Source organism: Bombyx mandarina, chromosome A1, assembly GCF_030267445.1.
Source record: "Bombyx mandarina strain Sakado chromosome A1, ASM3026744v2".
Taxonomy (NCBI): domain Eukaryota; kingdom Metazoa; phylum Arthropoda; class Insecta; order Lepidoptera; family Bombycidae; genus Bombyx; species Bombyx mandarina.
In genome coordinates this window covers 6908688-6923516 of record NC_143234.1, presented here as the reverse complement: position 1 = coordinate 6923516, position 14829 = coordinate 6908688, and the positions used below count along the sequence as shown (strand labels likewise).

The 14829-nt window shown below is 38.6% G+C and overlaps 1 protein-coding gene across 1 annotated transcript in view; it reads left to right on the top strand.

The window, feature by feature from the left end:
- Window positions 1-14829, top strand: part of Cals (calsyntenin 1) — a 197997-nt gene that overhangs the window by 173866 nt on the left and 9302 nt on the right. Inside the window, exons 3-11 of the mRNA XM_028188456.2 lie at window positions 3725-3846; window positions 5733-5944; window positions 6267-6413; window positions 8374-8574; window positions 8972-9052; window positions 10465-10647; window positions 11731-11858; window positions 12672-12852; window positions 13595-13732. Of these exons, the coding sequence (XP_028044257.2) occupies window positions 3725-3846; window positions 5733-5944; window positions 6267-6413; window positions 8374-8574; window positions 8972-9052; window positions 10465-10647; window positions 11731-11858; window positions 12672-12852; window positions 13595-13732 (1393 nt within the window). The remainder of the gene's footprint in view (window positions 1-3724; window positions 3847-5732; window positions 5945-6266; window positions 6414-8373; window positions 8575-8971; window positions 9053-10464; window positions 10648-11730; window positions 11859-12671; window positions 12853-13594; window positions 13733-14829) is intronic.

Sequence of the window (14829 nt, the reverse complement as noted above, 5' to 3'; positions counted from 1 at the left end):
TTATTTTAATTGAAGGTTAGTTAAATATATTATTGGCATGGTATATCTTCTATCTTCTGTAATTACAAAAGTCGATGCGTGTATGTATGTATGCTTGTTACCTAGACTACGAAATTGCTGGTCAGATTTCGGTGAAATTTTTCAGGAAATCTCCAGATTTGTCCAATGAATAATACTGTGTTTGCTAAGTTAGGTTTGGTTTTGGTTTGGTCAGATCTGAGTCACATCAAAATTCGGCCAGCAAAACGGGCAGAGCTCAATTACGTAAATTATTGAATAGTAACGTAAAGGTCTTAGTCTATAAATTGAAAGGAATAAACTAAATGAACGCACTTCAATTATCAGCAATTATATACCCTCTTAGTTTGCTAAATCTCTTGAAAACCCTTCCCAGACAGCCAGAATCTTCAGAAATGTCAGTGACGATTTTAATATTACATCAGCTAATAATTGATATAATCGTCTTTCGTATATAGCTCGCGGGGATGTATGGAACTGTATCAGTCTGTTTTCAAGAGGATTATTCCGTTCAAACACGGCCGAAGGAACGTTTGTTTGTTCTACTTTTACTTTACGATCGATCAAGCTACTCTCCCGGATGACAAAGACAAGTAAATGATGACATAGAAAACATTTTAACGGAGCGAAGCGGTTTGTGATTTATTGTGATACAAAATGGAAGCGTTTTGTTACGGATTGTGGGGTCAGATGTCGTACAATAGGTTGTCTTGGCATCGATTTAGATGATATCAATTCTAATCCTTTTTATTAGCCAAGGTCAGGCGAGCTGACGACGTTTCCTGACGGAATTCTGATGTTAAGCGGTTTGCGGGAGCAGATAGGACGTGAATACCGCTGCTTTCGTTCTGATAACATTGTTATGCGATTGTGATGACATCGATACAAGGGCTATTATTAGGAAACATAACATGTCCACCAGTACTGCCAGTACTAAGATTGGAAGTAGGGAGTTAATAATTAGGTAATTATTTAGGAAATTAATTGACCCCTACTCTCAAACGAGTGTGGTAGCTCATATATCCCAACAACTTTCCGAGTTTAAAACCGCTCCCATTATCGGAGTCACTTTGAAGGTGCCAAATTGACTTCTACAAGTCCTCGCGTACTGTGTTACTCCCATCTTTAGAATGGGGGGTACGCAAATACCAGCCATTTCCTTTTGAATATTCACACACATTTACCGTAATGAAAAGGATATTGGCAACTTTGTGTGTACAGGGAGACCTTGTCGCTCTCTGGATTTTGCATTACGTTCGATGGGGGGTTAGTTGTCTGTAGAGTTAATTAACGTAAGAGCTTATCTCTATTATTTGGAGCGGAAAATCAGAATGACAACAAACCTAAAAAAAAAGACGTGTGGCACTCGGAGACTGCCGCGGTAAAGGTATTGCATAGCATTTTTTATCAACTTATACAATTATAAATCGACAATAATAATTTAATATTAAAACAACAATAAAATATAATATTCTATTTTACAATTCCGTTTGTCGCCGATAGATGGCGCTTAACGCAAAAGCTGAATCGCGCTATCGTTGTGTTACTCACGAAATTATATCACACATTTTGATAGTACATATTATTATGATTGATTTGCTAGTACATACTACACAAGCGCAACGTGTGAATGTGTTGAACGCGAGCTACATAGTAGGCGTAGTGAGGGGTGGAAGTAGACTTGCGCAAAACATCACTCCTCAATGTAATGTGATATGACATCACTTTTACAGACAGGTGATATTACTCGAAAACATTACACATCACTCTTAACATTACTCGGTGCGTTCAATAGATACTGTGACGACGAATACATTGTATCTATACACCCGAATCATTACCTAAGTGATGTGTTGATACACATCACTTAGGTAATGATTCGGGTGTGTCATTACAGTAGTGTACTACAATACAAAGTATGAACTTTGTATTGTAATACACTGTTATATTACTTGACAGAGATTGACTTACTTAATAATATAATAATTTTATTTTTTACTTAATATAATTTATTGTGGGATGAACGGATTTCATATGGCGACTTAGACTGCAAATTGAGCTCGACAATAATGTTAATATACGAGAGCAGTAGATGCATTGTTTCGGCGCGATATCCTCAAAGTGCATCCAAGGAGGACTGTACTTTCATTTAGACGCCGTTATTTCTTTCACTTATTAAACACGCATTAAAACAAATAATAAAACTATCTTCAAACAAGTGCTTAAGTAATTCAAATCAAACACAAAAATTAATATGAAATATTACTAAACAATTACGAGCGACTAGCGATTTTACAAAAGTTGCGAATAAAAAATTAAGTAAGTACTTGCGGGAAACTACCGGCTGGCCGCATGAAAAATATAAACACAAATACCTATATTAAAATTCAGACGTACCATAGGTATAAAAATGTACCTAGCGGCCGGGACATACGGTTCCAAATCACTAGGAATAATTCCGTGTCGCTTGCTCATTTATTTTGCGTCGATCGGTCTGTCTCGCTCGCTCGGTTCCGTTCGTGTATTAAGCAACATTACACGACAAAGAAAGAAACATTTTGGGTGATGGTGTGATGTTTGTTTCCTTCGCGTAATGTGTGATGTTGCATTACATCGTAGAGTAATATTACCCGAGTAATATCACTCGCATTACTTACACATGTCTAGGTGGAAGGTTTTTTTCGTTACGGAATTTCACGATTCCGCTCCCAAGCCGCGCTCAAGACCCGCGATAAAATCTATGCAATAACTTAAAAACAAATCTAAAAAATCAACATAACAAAGATTTGTAGTATTTGTACCACAAAGTGAAAACGTATTCCGATTAATAACCTGGCAACTTAATTTCCGCTTAAATGAAATTTCATTAGTTCGAAATGACCCGAAAATATCCCAAAGTAATAGCGTTGATATCAATTTTGCCCGGGATCGCTCCGTAAAACATTTTGTTGTTTTGCTACATTTAATATTCAATAATACTCGGGCCATTACGGGGTTTTGTTATTGTATAATTACTTTACCTGAATTGTTTATTATAGATGTTTTAAACGCAGTTAAAGATAGCATTTGTAGTAGTCATGTCACTGACGGTATATATTCGTTATAAAAAACTATTATAAATTGCATTGATTCAACAAAATTGGATACATGGAATTATACCTACAAAAAATCATACTTGTACCTACTATTTTAAATCTATTTATACTTTAGTTTTCAGGTCATTGTTTACTAGAAAAATGGTGAAAGACTTCTATATAAAGCTTTCAATATATCTAAACTGATTTTAAGTTTATTTATACTGTTACTGCGAGTCTTAGATATAATTAGAACTGCTTCAAAACTAAAATGTCTTCGAAACTTATGAAATCATACCGAGGGATGAAATGTCATTTGGTTTAAGCAACACTTTTGCAACTTTACACGAGAGCCATTTATTTAGAGACGAAAATTCGGAAAAAATATCGTAACAAAAAAAAAAACGTTTCCATGTTCATTCCTTTTTGAATGAAGTAAACTTAATTGAAGTTCAATTAAAAACGTCGAATTGTTGATGCTAGTACTAAATAAAACGCAGATTTAATTACAAAGATAAATGTCGCGTATTAAGCTGAATATCGCTTTAACCAAACGTCCTTTCACACCTCGAGGCAAAGACAATAAAAAAAAAAAATTTTTTTTGGTACTATTTTTATTTTATTCGTTCTAGATAATGGTGATAGATGAAAACGAAGCCCGCCTCCGTGTCCGATACCCGCTGAACTGCGAGAAACGACGCAATTACAAATTCGATATTGCCGCTGTTGGCTGCGACGGCTCCTATTCCAACACGTACGTCCAGAATACTATAAAATCACTTTTTTTTTTCTTTTTTTTTTCCTAATTTAGCTGATAGCCTTAAGAGGCTATTTCAGCGTAACCTTAGCTCAGCGGTCGGGGAACCGGGGTAAATTACTCCAAATGGGGTAAAATGAAATTTTGGGGGGTAAAAATGAATCTTTTGTGAGTAAAAAGTATATATTGAAGTGAAACTTCTTTAGAATCGTTTTGATTTCAAACTCGATGAAACGAAACGAAAAAATAAGTCCATAGAGACACAAACACATAAATGTATAGGATTCAGCCGGCGAGAGAATAAGATAGAACACATTATTTGAAAAAACAAAGTTCACGTGATTGACCCAGGTATTTTATTGGGGGCTATAATATGAAAGATGCTAAAAAGAAGCGATTTCGTTATTTTTTGTTCTTCGCCATGGAGTGATATCAACTTACACAAAAATATTTTGGGGTGATAATTAAAAAAGTTCCCCGACCGCTGCCTTAGCTAGTAGGTACCCCAGCAAGGTCAGTACTTCGCAGAATCTACCACCGGATCAGAAACGCGACCCGCTGAGAAGAACCGGCGAGAAACTCAGTGGGCTGTGTCTGTGGGTTAATTCGCTCCTCGAGCCCTTTGTCGCAAGCGACGGGTTCGACGAGGACGGTGACCGGATAAAATCACGATTGACCACCCGTAATATTGACTACAGAATATTTGCTCGTCCATTAAAATAATTGATTGCAACCCAATCGGAGCAGATTCGCAAACAAATTCGTGCAGATCGTTAATGGAAGAAACAAATTGATAGTGGTTGTTTGTTTACTCATAATGTAAAATTATTTTGATCCCAATATCAAAAGATATTTTGTGTTAGATGATATTTTCGTATCAATTAAGAATACAATAATAATAACACAATAATAATGTCGAGCGGTGAAAGGGTATTGGTTGGTTGAAGCGATATTTCGCTTAATAAGCGACATTTATCATTGTAATTAAAGCTCGGTTTTAATTGGTATTTTTAACAACAATTCGATGTTTTATAATTAAACTTCAATTAAGTTTATTCCATTCGAAGAGCTAAAGAAGTTTATTTGTTTTAATCTGTTTCAAATTTTTTTTAATTTTTTTTTTTTGCTTAGATTGGTGATTAGCTATACAACCCATCTGGTGTTAGGTGGTTACTGGAGCCCATAGACATCTACAACGTGAATGCGCCATCCACCTTGAGATATAAATTCTAAGGTCTCAAGTATAGTTACAACGGCTGCCCCGCCCTTCAAACCGAAACGCATTACTGCTTCACGACAGAAATAAGCAGGGTGGTGGTACCTACCCGCGCAGACTCACAAGAGGTCCTACCACCAGTAAGTAAATGGGTGTAAAGTAATGTAAAGTGAGTTAGTAAAGTTGCAAAGCCCAGCTTTCCCTGTAAAGTTGCAAAAATATCGCTTAATCCAAATATCCTTTCCTCACACGATATATAGTTGGATATGTTGATAATATTTCTTTATGCAAATCTATATATTTCACTGCGCACAAAAGCGCAATACATGTATTATCGTTTGATGTCTTTAACCAATGATGTTTTGCTAGCTAAATATAAAAATCTATACTACTAATATATAAATCTACAGTGGTTTTTACGGATGTTCCGTTATTACTACTGAACCATGCATCCGATTGACTTGAAACTTGGTATCCATGTAGAAAATACATGTAGGTACTTAATGGATAGGCTAATGTTTATATGAGTGTTGGACTCCCTACACCAGTTGCGGGGGCGTTAATGATGAGAATCTTTGTGGGGGTGAGAAATAATAATGTTAATTCCAAATGTCCAGCGAAGCGGACGGGTACAGCTAGTTTAATTAATAAATACATGCATCTCCAGTGTCCCCGTTCACATAACGGTGACAGACGTGAACGAATACGCTCCAGTCTTCAGTCAATCCGCGTACGTGAAGACCGTCGACGAGGGACGCATTTACGATGAGATCCTTCGCGTCGAAGCCATTGACAAGGACTGCACTCCGCGATATGGTGACGTGTGCAAGTACGAGATCCTTACGGACAGGAGCCAACCGTTTACTATCAACGTTGAAGGTACGTAAACTAATTAAAACTGTACATTTTAATGAATCATAGTCGGTATTGTGCAAAGGACCAGAAATCCTACTAGCAAACCCTCAAGGATTTGTTAATTTCGATCATCCATTAGTTATATAGAAACAATAGTTAGTTGAAGTTCTTCTGATTAATATTAAATTCCAATATGTAATAAGTCGAAAAATGTTTATTTATCAAACGATCAAAGTTAAGTAGCTCTGCTGTAATATATCCAACATATGAATCTAACAGGATGCAATGTCGGTCTCGAAGTCTGGAAATTGCTTTATTATTAATCTAATTTTAATTGTTCTCTCAGGTGTGATCAGGAACACAGAGCCACTTGACTACGAAAAGTCTCACAACCACATCCTATCGGTTGTCGCTTACGATTGCGGCATGATGCAGTCGACGCCAGTTATGGTCACAATCAAAGTCAACAAGCCCTGCAAAGCGGGATGGAAAGGTGAGTCAGCAGCCATCCAACAATCCATAAAGTTATTGCATATCTACTCCAATGTAGTCCAAAGGTCGACTTATTTGGGACATAATAAGATGGTTAACAATTTCCTGCACCTGTGTATTTTCAGAGATATATCATCATCCTTCCCCTGCCCTTCTTCCAGTCATCCGGGGTCAGCGCAACGTGTTTTCTCTTTCCATACTCCTCTATAATATACCATTCCTTCGCTCACTCCCCTCTTATACATATCGTCTTTCACGCAATCCACCACTTAGGTCTACCTCTTCCTCTAAAGCCTTCCGTTACAACCCACTGAGTTTCTCGTCGGATCTTCTCAGTGGGTCGCGTTTCCAATCCGGTGGTAGATTCTGCGAAGCACTGCTCTTACTAGGGCCAGTGCTAGCAACACTCCCGGCTTGAGCCCCGTGAGCTCACCTACACGTCAAGGTGAAGCTGAAATAACCTCTCAAGGCTATCAGCATAGGTAGGAAAAAAAAGCCTTCCACGATCATAGTTAAAACTTTCTTAAAACCTCATTGTCACTTCGTTTCATCACATGTCCATACCATCCCAAACTTTTCAGAGATATCTCATTGCCATGTAATCCCGCCATGTTTTATCGAATGAACAGAGAATGAATACCGTAGCAATACCCGTAAACATACCAGTGAAATTATTTAAATATCCTTCGTTAACCGATAAAACCCGAGACTCCCCGAATTTCGCAAACACAAATACACCTCTATTTCGAATTAGACCTAAAATAAAAAGGGCTTTGCATATTTAAACGGTTTTCTTGCGACCCTCGTCTAACGATTCCCCTTTTCCCGGCTTACGTATGATCGATAAAAATAGCCAGTATTTAGTTAGCCTTTATGGTAAATTGATAAGCTCCTAATGAAATTTCAGGTTGAACGAAGATACCCACATTAAACTAATGGCGGTTTCGTTCGTTTAATATTGCAGTGCGAATGGTTTTGCTTCGTGACTGTATCGTTATTATGTTTCGCATTGTGGGTTAGTTAGTGGGCTAATTTGGTTGAATCTAATAATCGGATCTTCCGCCCTTCAAATCAGAATGCACGACTGGGTCGTCACTTAAATATGCAGGACCGTGGTACCATACATAAATTCTAAGACTTTACCTCGAAACTTCCTCGACTCAACTTAACCAAATCGGAATTCTTAATCGGATTCTTTTGTAGCATACATAAGCGATTCCTAAGCTGTGGTACATTTACGGGAATACGCGGGGTCCTAGGAGTGGTTTGGAGTTATTAGCGGCATCAGGAGTACTAGTAAAAATATCTTGTGTCGGATAACAGATGTTTCAGCTTTAAGTCACAACGCATTACTTTGTGGTGGAATCTCCTCTAGTTGGATTTACTCGAAACTTTCCTCAGCCGAGATGACGCGGACGAGTGACAGAACATCGGGGGATGTATTTTACGAAACTCGAAAAAAAATTAACGTCACTTTTTTCAATGTGCTTATTTACTTTTAAATATTTCTATCTTTCTAACCTTCTTTGAGTTAAGGAAATATCGACGAGGTAGCATTATAAAAGACTCGTGATGTAGGGGAAGCGTATAAATAAAGTTAGCTTAAAATAAAAATGTCAAATCCATGTCACTCATATGATCTTCATTTTCCTTTTTTTTTATTACTTAGATGGGTGGACGAGCTCACAGCCCACCTGGTGTTAAGTGGTTAATGGAGCCCATGGACATATACAACGTAAATGCGCCACCCACCTTCAGATATAAGTTCTAAGGTCTCAGTATAGTTACAACGGCTGTCCTATCCGTCAAACCGAAACGCATTACTGCTTCACGGCAGAAATAGGCAGGTCGATGGTACCTACCCGCGCGGACTCACAAGAGGTCCTACCTCCAGTAAAAACAATTACGTTTCAACTAAATATTTGCGATTATTTAAAAAAAAAACTCTATTAATGTTTTAGGAGTAGCGGAACGTGTAGATTACGCGCCGGGAACAGGTCCACTGGCCTTATTCCCCGCCGCACGTCTGGAGACCTGTTCTTCAGACGAGCGTTGCCCTGGAGTCACCAGGATCCAAGCTGCGGTCTCCTTGCAGGCCTCGCGCGTCGGCAGCGGCTGCGACAGGGATACTTATTCGCTGCATTCTCAGCGTACCATATGCGGTGAGAGACACGGGAAAAGGAGGCGCCTTACTTACGCCTTAAGCGTCACTTAGATGTAAGTTAGGCTGAGGTAGATTAAGTTAGGTTAGGACTAAATTATAAAAAAAAAAGAAAATAAAATGGTGGAGAGAAGCGGCCGCCCCCGCATAACGAAGAGAAGAAGGAACACAGAAGACAGAAGAAGAAGAGAAGAGATGAAAAAAGAAGAAAGAAGTTGGTCCCACCCTTAAAAAAAACAAGCCCGCCACTTACACATCACCCCTGTCTCAATAGACAGGGAGATTTAGCCCGGGCAGAGGGGTTTCCCCGAGGGGACGCGACGAACCCCCACGCCGGGAAAAGGATAGCAATAAAATTTTCTTATAAAATTATTGAAACAATGTATGTTTTCTTATAGGACTCGACCCGAAGACAATTGACCTGCTACCGAGTCCTGGAGCCGGTAATGAATGGGCGAAATCATTGAAGCCCGACTCAGGTTTGTTTAACACATGTTTATTGTTCCTAAATATTTTATTAAACATACAATATCGCACTTTTAAAATTGAATTGGCTAAATTAAGAATTTTAAGAAAGTGAGTATTAGAGAGTAATATTTTATAAACAGTAGGAATATTTTATAAACATCTATCTATACTAATATATAAATCTACAGTGATTTTTACGATGTTCCGTTATAACTACTGAACCATGCATCCGATTGACTTGAAACTTGGTATCTATGTAGAAAATACATGTACTTAATGGACAGGCTATATTTATATGGGCGTTGGACTCCCTAATAATTAATATTGACAATAAATAATAAAGTTAATTTTAAATGCCCAGCGAAGCGGGGGGCGAGTACGGCTAGTCAGTTTATAAAATTAAACAGTCCCTTTTAGTCTATAAAAGGACAAAAATCATTAAAATCAAGACCATACCTTAAAGTATTAAAATCATTAAAAATATTAAAATCTTTTAAATACATTTTTGGTGTTTACAAAAAAACAAGAATTTTGGATTAAGTCACTTGAACTCTAAAAAGCCAGTTCAATTCTAAAGCTTCGGTATATTTATGTATATCTACCGACATTATCCTGTCGTTTAGTCTCAAATCAAAATTTACTGAGTATACTAGAGCTGTGGGATTGGAAATTACGACCGCCACCCGATCACTCGTTCGATTTAACGCCGTATTTAACTGAATATGCAATTTCGAAAAGGGCACATGTCGCATATTTTGTCAAATAAGTTTTTTCATATACATGTAGTTTTGAGGCTCACCTACACCCGTTTTATAATAATTCCAGTAATTTTCGATTGCTAATTAACACTAAAATATATCTCAAAAAGTTAATATTTTAAATTTTACACTGCTTTAGAAAATAATCAGTTTTTTTCATTTCCTGAACATTTTACATTTTCAGAGATGTGCCCTTTTCGAAATCGCATATTCAACTGTACTAGCGGTCTCCCGGTAGTCGAAATTAGACTATAATTAATTGAAATTATAAGTTTGAACTTTATTAAGCTTCCATTGCCAAAGACTGTTTTATATTTCTATATAATCACAGATTTCGCCAATACTACCTTTTAGACAAATAATATTAAAGACAAACACTATTAATCTATTCTCAATTTGACCAGACTTTAAACAATAAGAAAACTTTGACATTATATAAAAGAGTATACATGCGTGTGTGTGAAATATACGGTAGTGTGTGTAATTTTTATTTTTATCGATTCAATGAATTTTTAAGGAATATTTTTTAAAATATATTACCATTCTACGCTCCTTCTCTATATTCTTTATAAGTGTGGGATATTTCATACTCCGTCCGCACAATTTTCGTAAAAAGAGCTACAAAGATTTTGCTTCACGTATTAATATGTAGATTAATTCGTCAGGTCGTGACGGCGAGCAGATGTTCGAATTCGACGGCGAAACAACATCGGCCATAGTTCCAGAGTCGGTGTTGCCTCACTCGCTGACCAGCAGCTTCTCAATCTCGACGTGGATGCGTCACGCCCCTCCCGCTGACGGCGACAAGCACAGAAAGGAACACGTTCTGTGCCTTGCCGATGACCACAGTCAGTATACATTGTAGTTCTAGATCTGTAAGGTGCCGTGGTCAACTTGAATCGATGGGTATCAGAATCACTTACCTTCAGATATAGTCAAAAGCACGACTTCCTCGCTGTAGGAACATATTGTGGTATCTGTTTTTTTTGGGCAAGGGCTGAAACTCATACGAGGTGTTCGCGCCTAAGGGCACTCGGGGAATGGTGCTTTACTGTCTGTAGATGTTAGGAGCAGAACGCGATTCCAAATATGTTTTTAGGGACCTACCCACCAAACATGACATATCCTTCTTCAAACCAGGCTTGTGGAAAGTACTTAATGATAAGCATCGACTTGGCTCTGCCCCTAGAATTGCTTCACCATCAGGTGGGCCGTATGCTCGTCTGCCTGCGAGGGCAATAAAAAAAATCAACTCCCCCCGCAATATCTCAACCGACGTCAGTGTGGTTAGTGCGAGTTTTTAACGTTTTCGATAGCGTAAAAGTTAACTCAAATTTGTATGCAGTTGGAACAGCGCCCCTAGCGGCAAACGTAGGGAAACGTTCCAACTTCATACAAATTTTTTTATGAAGTTTTGTATGAGTTAGCTTTTACGCTATCGAGAACGTTAAAAAACTCCGCCCGGGGTCAGAATTCAGTCAAGGTAGGAGGGTTCCCGCGGCCAACACTGCAAACAGACTTGTGGGGCCACCCCAAAGGCACCCGACCAACAGGTCGTCGAGGGAAATTGTGGAACCAACCTATATATGAGTCGTCTATTATCAAAGGCGGCAATCTGTACATTTGGACAAAATTTTTTTATTGATATGTCAATACAGATTTATTTGAATATAATCGTCTCCTTCAAAGAATACGGTTCAAAACCTGCATTAAATAAAGGTTAATAGTTAACCTGTTATTTATCTAAGATGTCGTTCCGAAGAGCTTTGTGACTGCCAATGGAATACAAAGTCAATAATTCGTTTTTCTGATTTACCAATCATTGTCGAAAAGTCAGATTGCCGCCTTTGATAATAGTCGACTCATATAGGGTATTCTTCGTTCCCGTGTGCTCGTAAGTAATGTTCTTATTATTATTCTTTTTTTTCCAGAAATGAATCGCCACCACTACGCTTTGTTCGTCCGTAACTGCCGTTTGATCCTGCTCTTGCGCCGGGACTTCGGCGAGGGAGACCTCAACATATTCCGTCCTGCCGAGTGGAGGTGGAAGATACCCGAGGTGGGCACATTTTAAAATGCTTATCACTACACAGTATAAAACAAAGTCGCTTTCTCTGTCCCTATGTATGCTTAAATCTTTAAAACTACGTAACGGATTTTGATGCGGTTTTTTTAATAGATAGAGTGATTGAAGAGGAACGTTTATATGTATAATAACATCCATTAAATAGTGGAGAAATCAATAATAAATTACAGTTTCCGAAGCGAAGCGAGGGCGGGTCGGTAGTAATATTATAAATGCGAAAATTTGTGAGGATGGATGTATGTTTGTTATTCTTTCACTCAAAAACTACTGCACAGATTCTAATGAAACATCGCATATCAGACTAGCACATAGTACGACGGGTAGCGCGCGAGTTCTTCCAACAAATTGGTATTTTTCGTCACAACTAGCGATAGTATCAGTGGAGCGTGACTGGACTTAGAATACATTTTATTTCATCCATACACAGATAAAAAAGAATCATTTAACATGGCAAGATAGTAATATTGACTAATATTAATATAATTTTAAGCAATAGATAATTGTACGTTGATAACTTTTAGTTAAATTAAAATGATTGTCCAAATACTGTTTTAATATTATTAATAATTTGTATTTCAAGTAGCTAACTAAATCAATCATTTTAAGATCAGTACCATCTCTTAAGTTCGCTTGTTGTTTGTTTGGCCCCAAATGACGTCACGCGTAATCAAGTCGTGTTCGACAACATTTTGTGTAATCGTACGATAATTTTAGAGAGTGAAGGAGATGAAAAAAATTGAATGTAAAAGAAGACGATTATAAATCCTCCGCCGATCATTTCATCAGGTTTGCGACAACGAATGGCATCACTACGCTCTGAACATCCGCTTCCCCAATGTGGACTTGTTTATTGACGGCGAACCTTACCGCTCGCTCGACGGTAAAGGGCCCGAAGTTATTGACGATTGGCCCCTGCACCCTGCGCATGGAGTCAACACCACCCTCGTCGTCGGCGCTTGTTGGCAAGGTACGTAACTATTGTTGAAGTGAAACTTCTCGTGCGACTTCCAACAAGGTTGCGATAAACGTTTAACGCTACCATGGAATAGAAAGAGACTGAACGAGAGTGAATGCGTGGCACTCGAACGCACACGCGTAGTATACCTGTTACGTCAGTAGCGTCCAATATTTTAGTGAAGTACTTAAAAAAATGTTTAAAATTATTTTTCTATCTATAATTTAAAACATATAAATGTTGAAGATGTCGCATCTTTTATACACAGCATTCCCTATTACAAGAGCAATCTGAAGAAATGAAGAAAACCACAATACTGCACATCAAAAAAGAAGTTTCACTTCATTCACATGCACCAAGTTGCACGCGCATCTTTTTATTTTTTATTTTATAGAATGTAATAAATAAAACAATGGATATGGATTCTGGCAACCTCCTACCATAGATATACTGTGAGTTCGATAAGTAGGTAGGACCTCTTGTGAGTCCGCACGGGTAGGCACCACCGCTCTGCCTATTTACTATTGTGCTTCTGCCTATAGTACTTTTTATTACTTTTCATTACACGATGTTATTCCTTCACCGTGAAAGTCAATCGTGAACATTTGTTAACTACGTATTTCATTAGAAAAATTTGTACCCGCCTGCGGGATTCGAACACAGGTGCATCGCTCGACACGAATGCACCGGACGTCTTATCGCTAAGGCCAAGACGACTTCACTCTTTGGGTGATTGTGGTTGTGTTTTGTACAGGCACCGAGAAGGATATGAAGCACCACCTCCGCGGTTGGCTGGCGGGGCTGGGCGTACTGCGTGGCGCCGCACAACCCTCGCACGCGCTCTCCTGTTTGGCTCGCTGCCGGGAGGGACTCAGTCTGGCACCGGACCTATGTAACTACTCACAAGTCTATCAATACATTGTCGCTATATCCCGTCAAAGGCATATGAACATGTAGCTCACCCTTTTAATGCAGCAGGGTTAGTCGATCTGGCCCTGGTAAGTAGGCACTGATGCTCATTGACATCAACAACTACTCACACGTCTATCAATAACCATTCAGAGGCATACGAACATCTAGCTCAGCCTTTTAATGCAGCAGGGTAGTCGATCTGGCCCTGGTAAGTAGGCACTGATGCTCATTGACTTTCAACAACTACTCACACGTCTATCAATAACCATTCAGAGGCATACGAACATCTAGCTCAGCCTTTTAATGCAGCAGGGTAGTCGATCTGGCCCTGGTAAGTAGGCACTGATGCTCATTGACATCAACATCTACTCATACATCTATCAATACATTATCGCTTAAACCATTCAAAGGCATACGAACATCTAGCTCACCCTTATAATGCAGCAGGGTAGTCGATCTGGCCCTGGTAACACTGTCACTCATCAACAACACCAGCAACCAAACTACTGCCCATTGTTTAACCATCATCTCATGCTTAGTAAGATCATCATGGACAACTTTTTAGAGCAATCACCATGAATACAAACCACAGAGAGAAACCGTTGTCATTCCGTAGACTTAGACACTCCAAACGAATCGTGGAGTCGGGATTATCGACATATACACGGCTCCTGTATGGGACGTAATGAGGTGTTGATTAAGAGTCCTAATCCCGAGTTGGGAGTAGTACTTTACTGGAGACCAAACTTGTGCTTTTAAAAGTTCTTGTTCTAACCTTTGCTCTGTTGAGGAATCCCAGAATTTTACGATAAAGGTGCATAGCGATCTAGCCAGCAAAAGGTTTCTACCGTATATCAATTATGTGTTCTAATACAATTCAGGCTTCTATTCTATGTATCAAAGTGTACGGCTCTATCATGTTATGGTATGCTCCTGTTAGTAAACGATGGAATAAACACGTCCGGATATGTAGGGAATTAATAAGAATTAACTCTATATCAATTACTAATTTATTTCTGCCGTGAAGCAGTAATGCGTTTCGGTTTGAAGGGTGGGGCAGCCATTGTAACTATACTG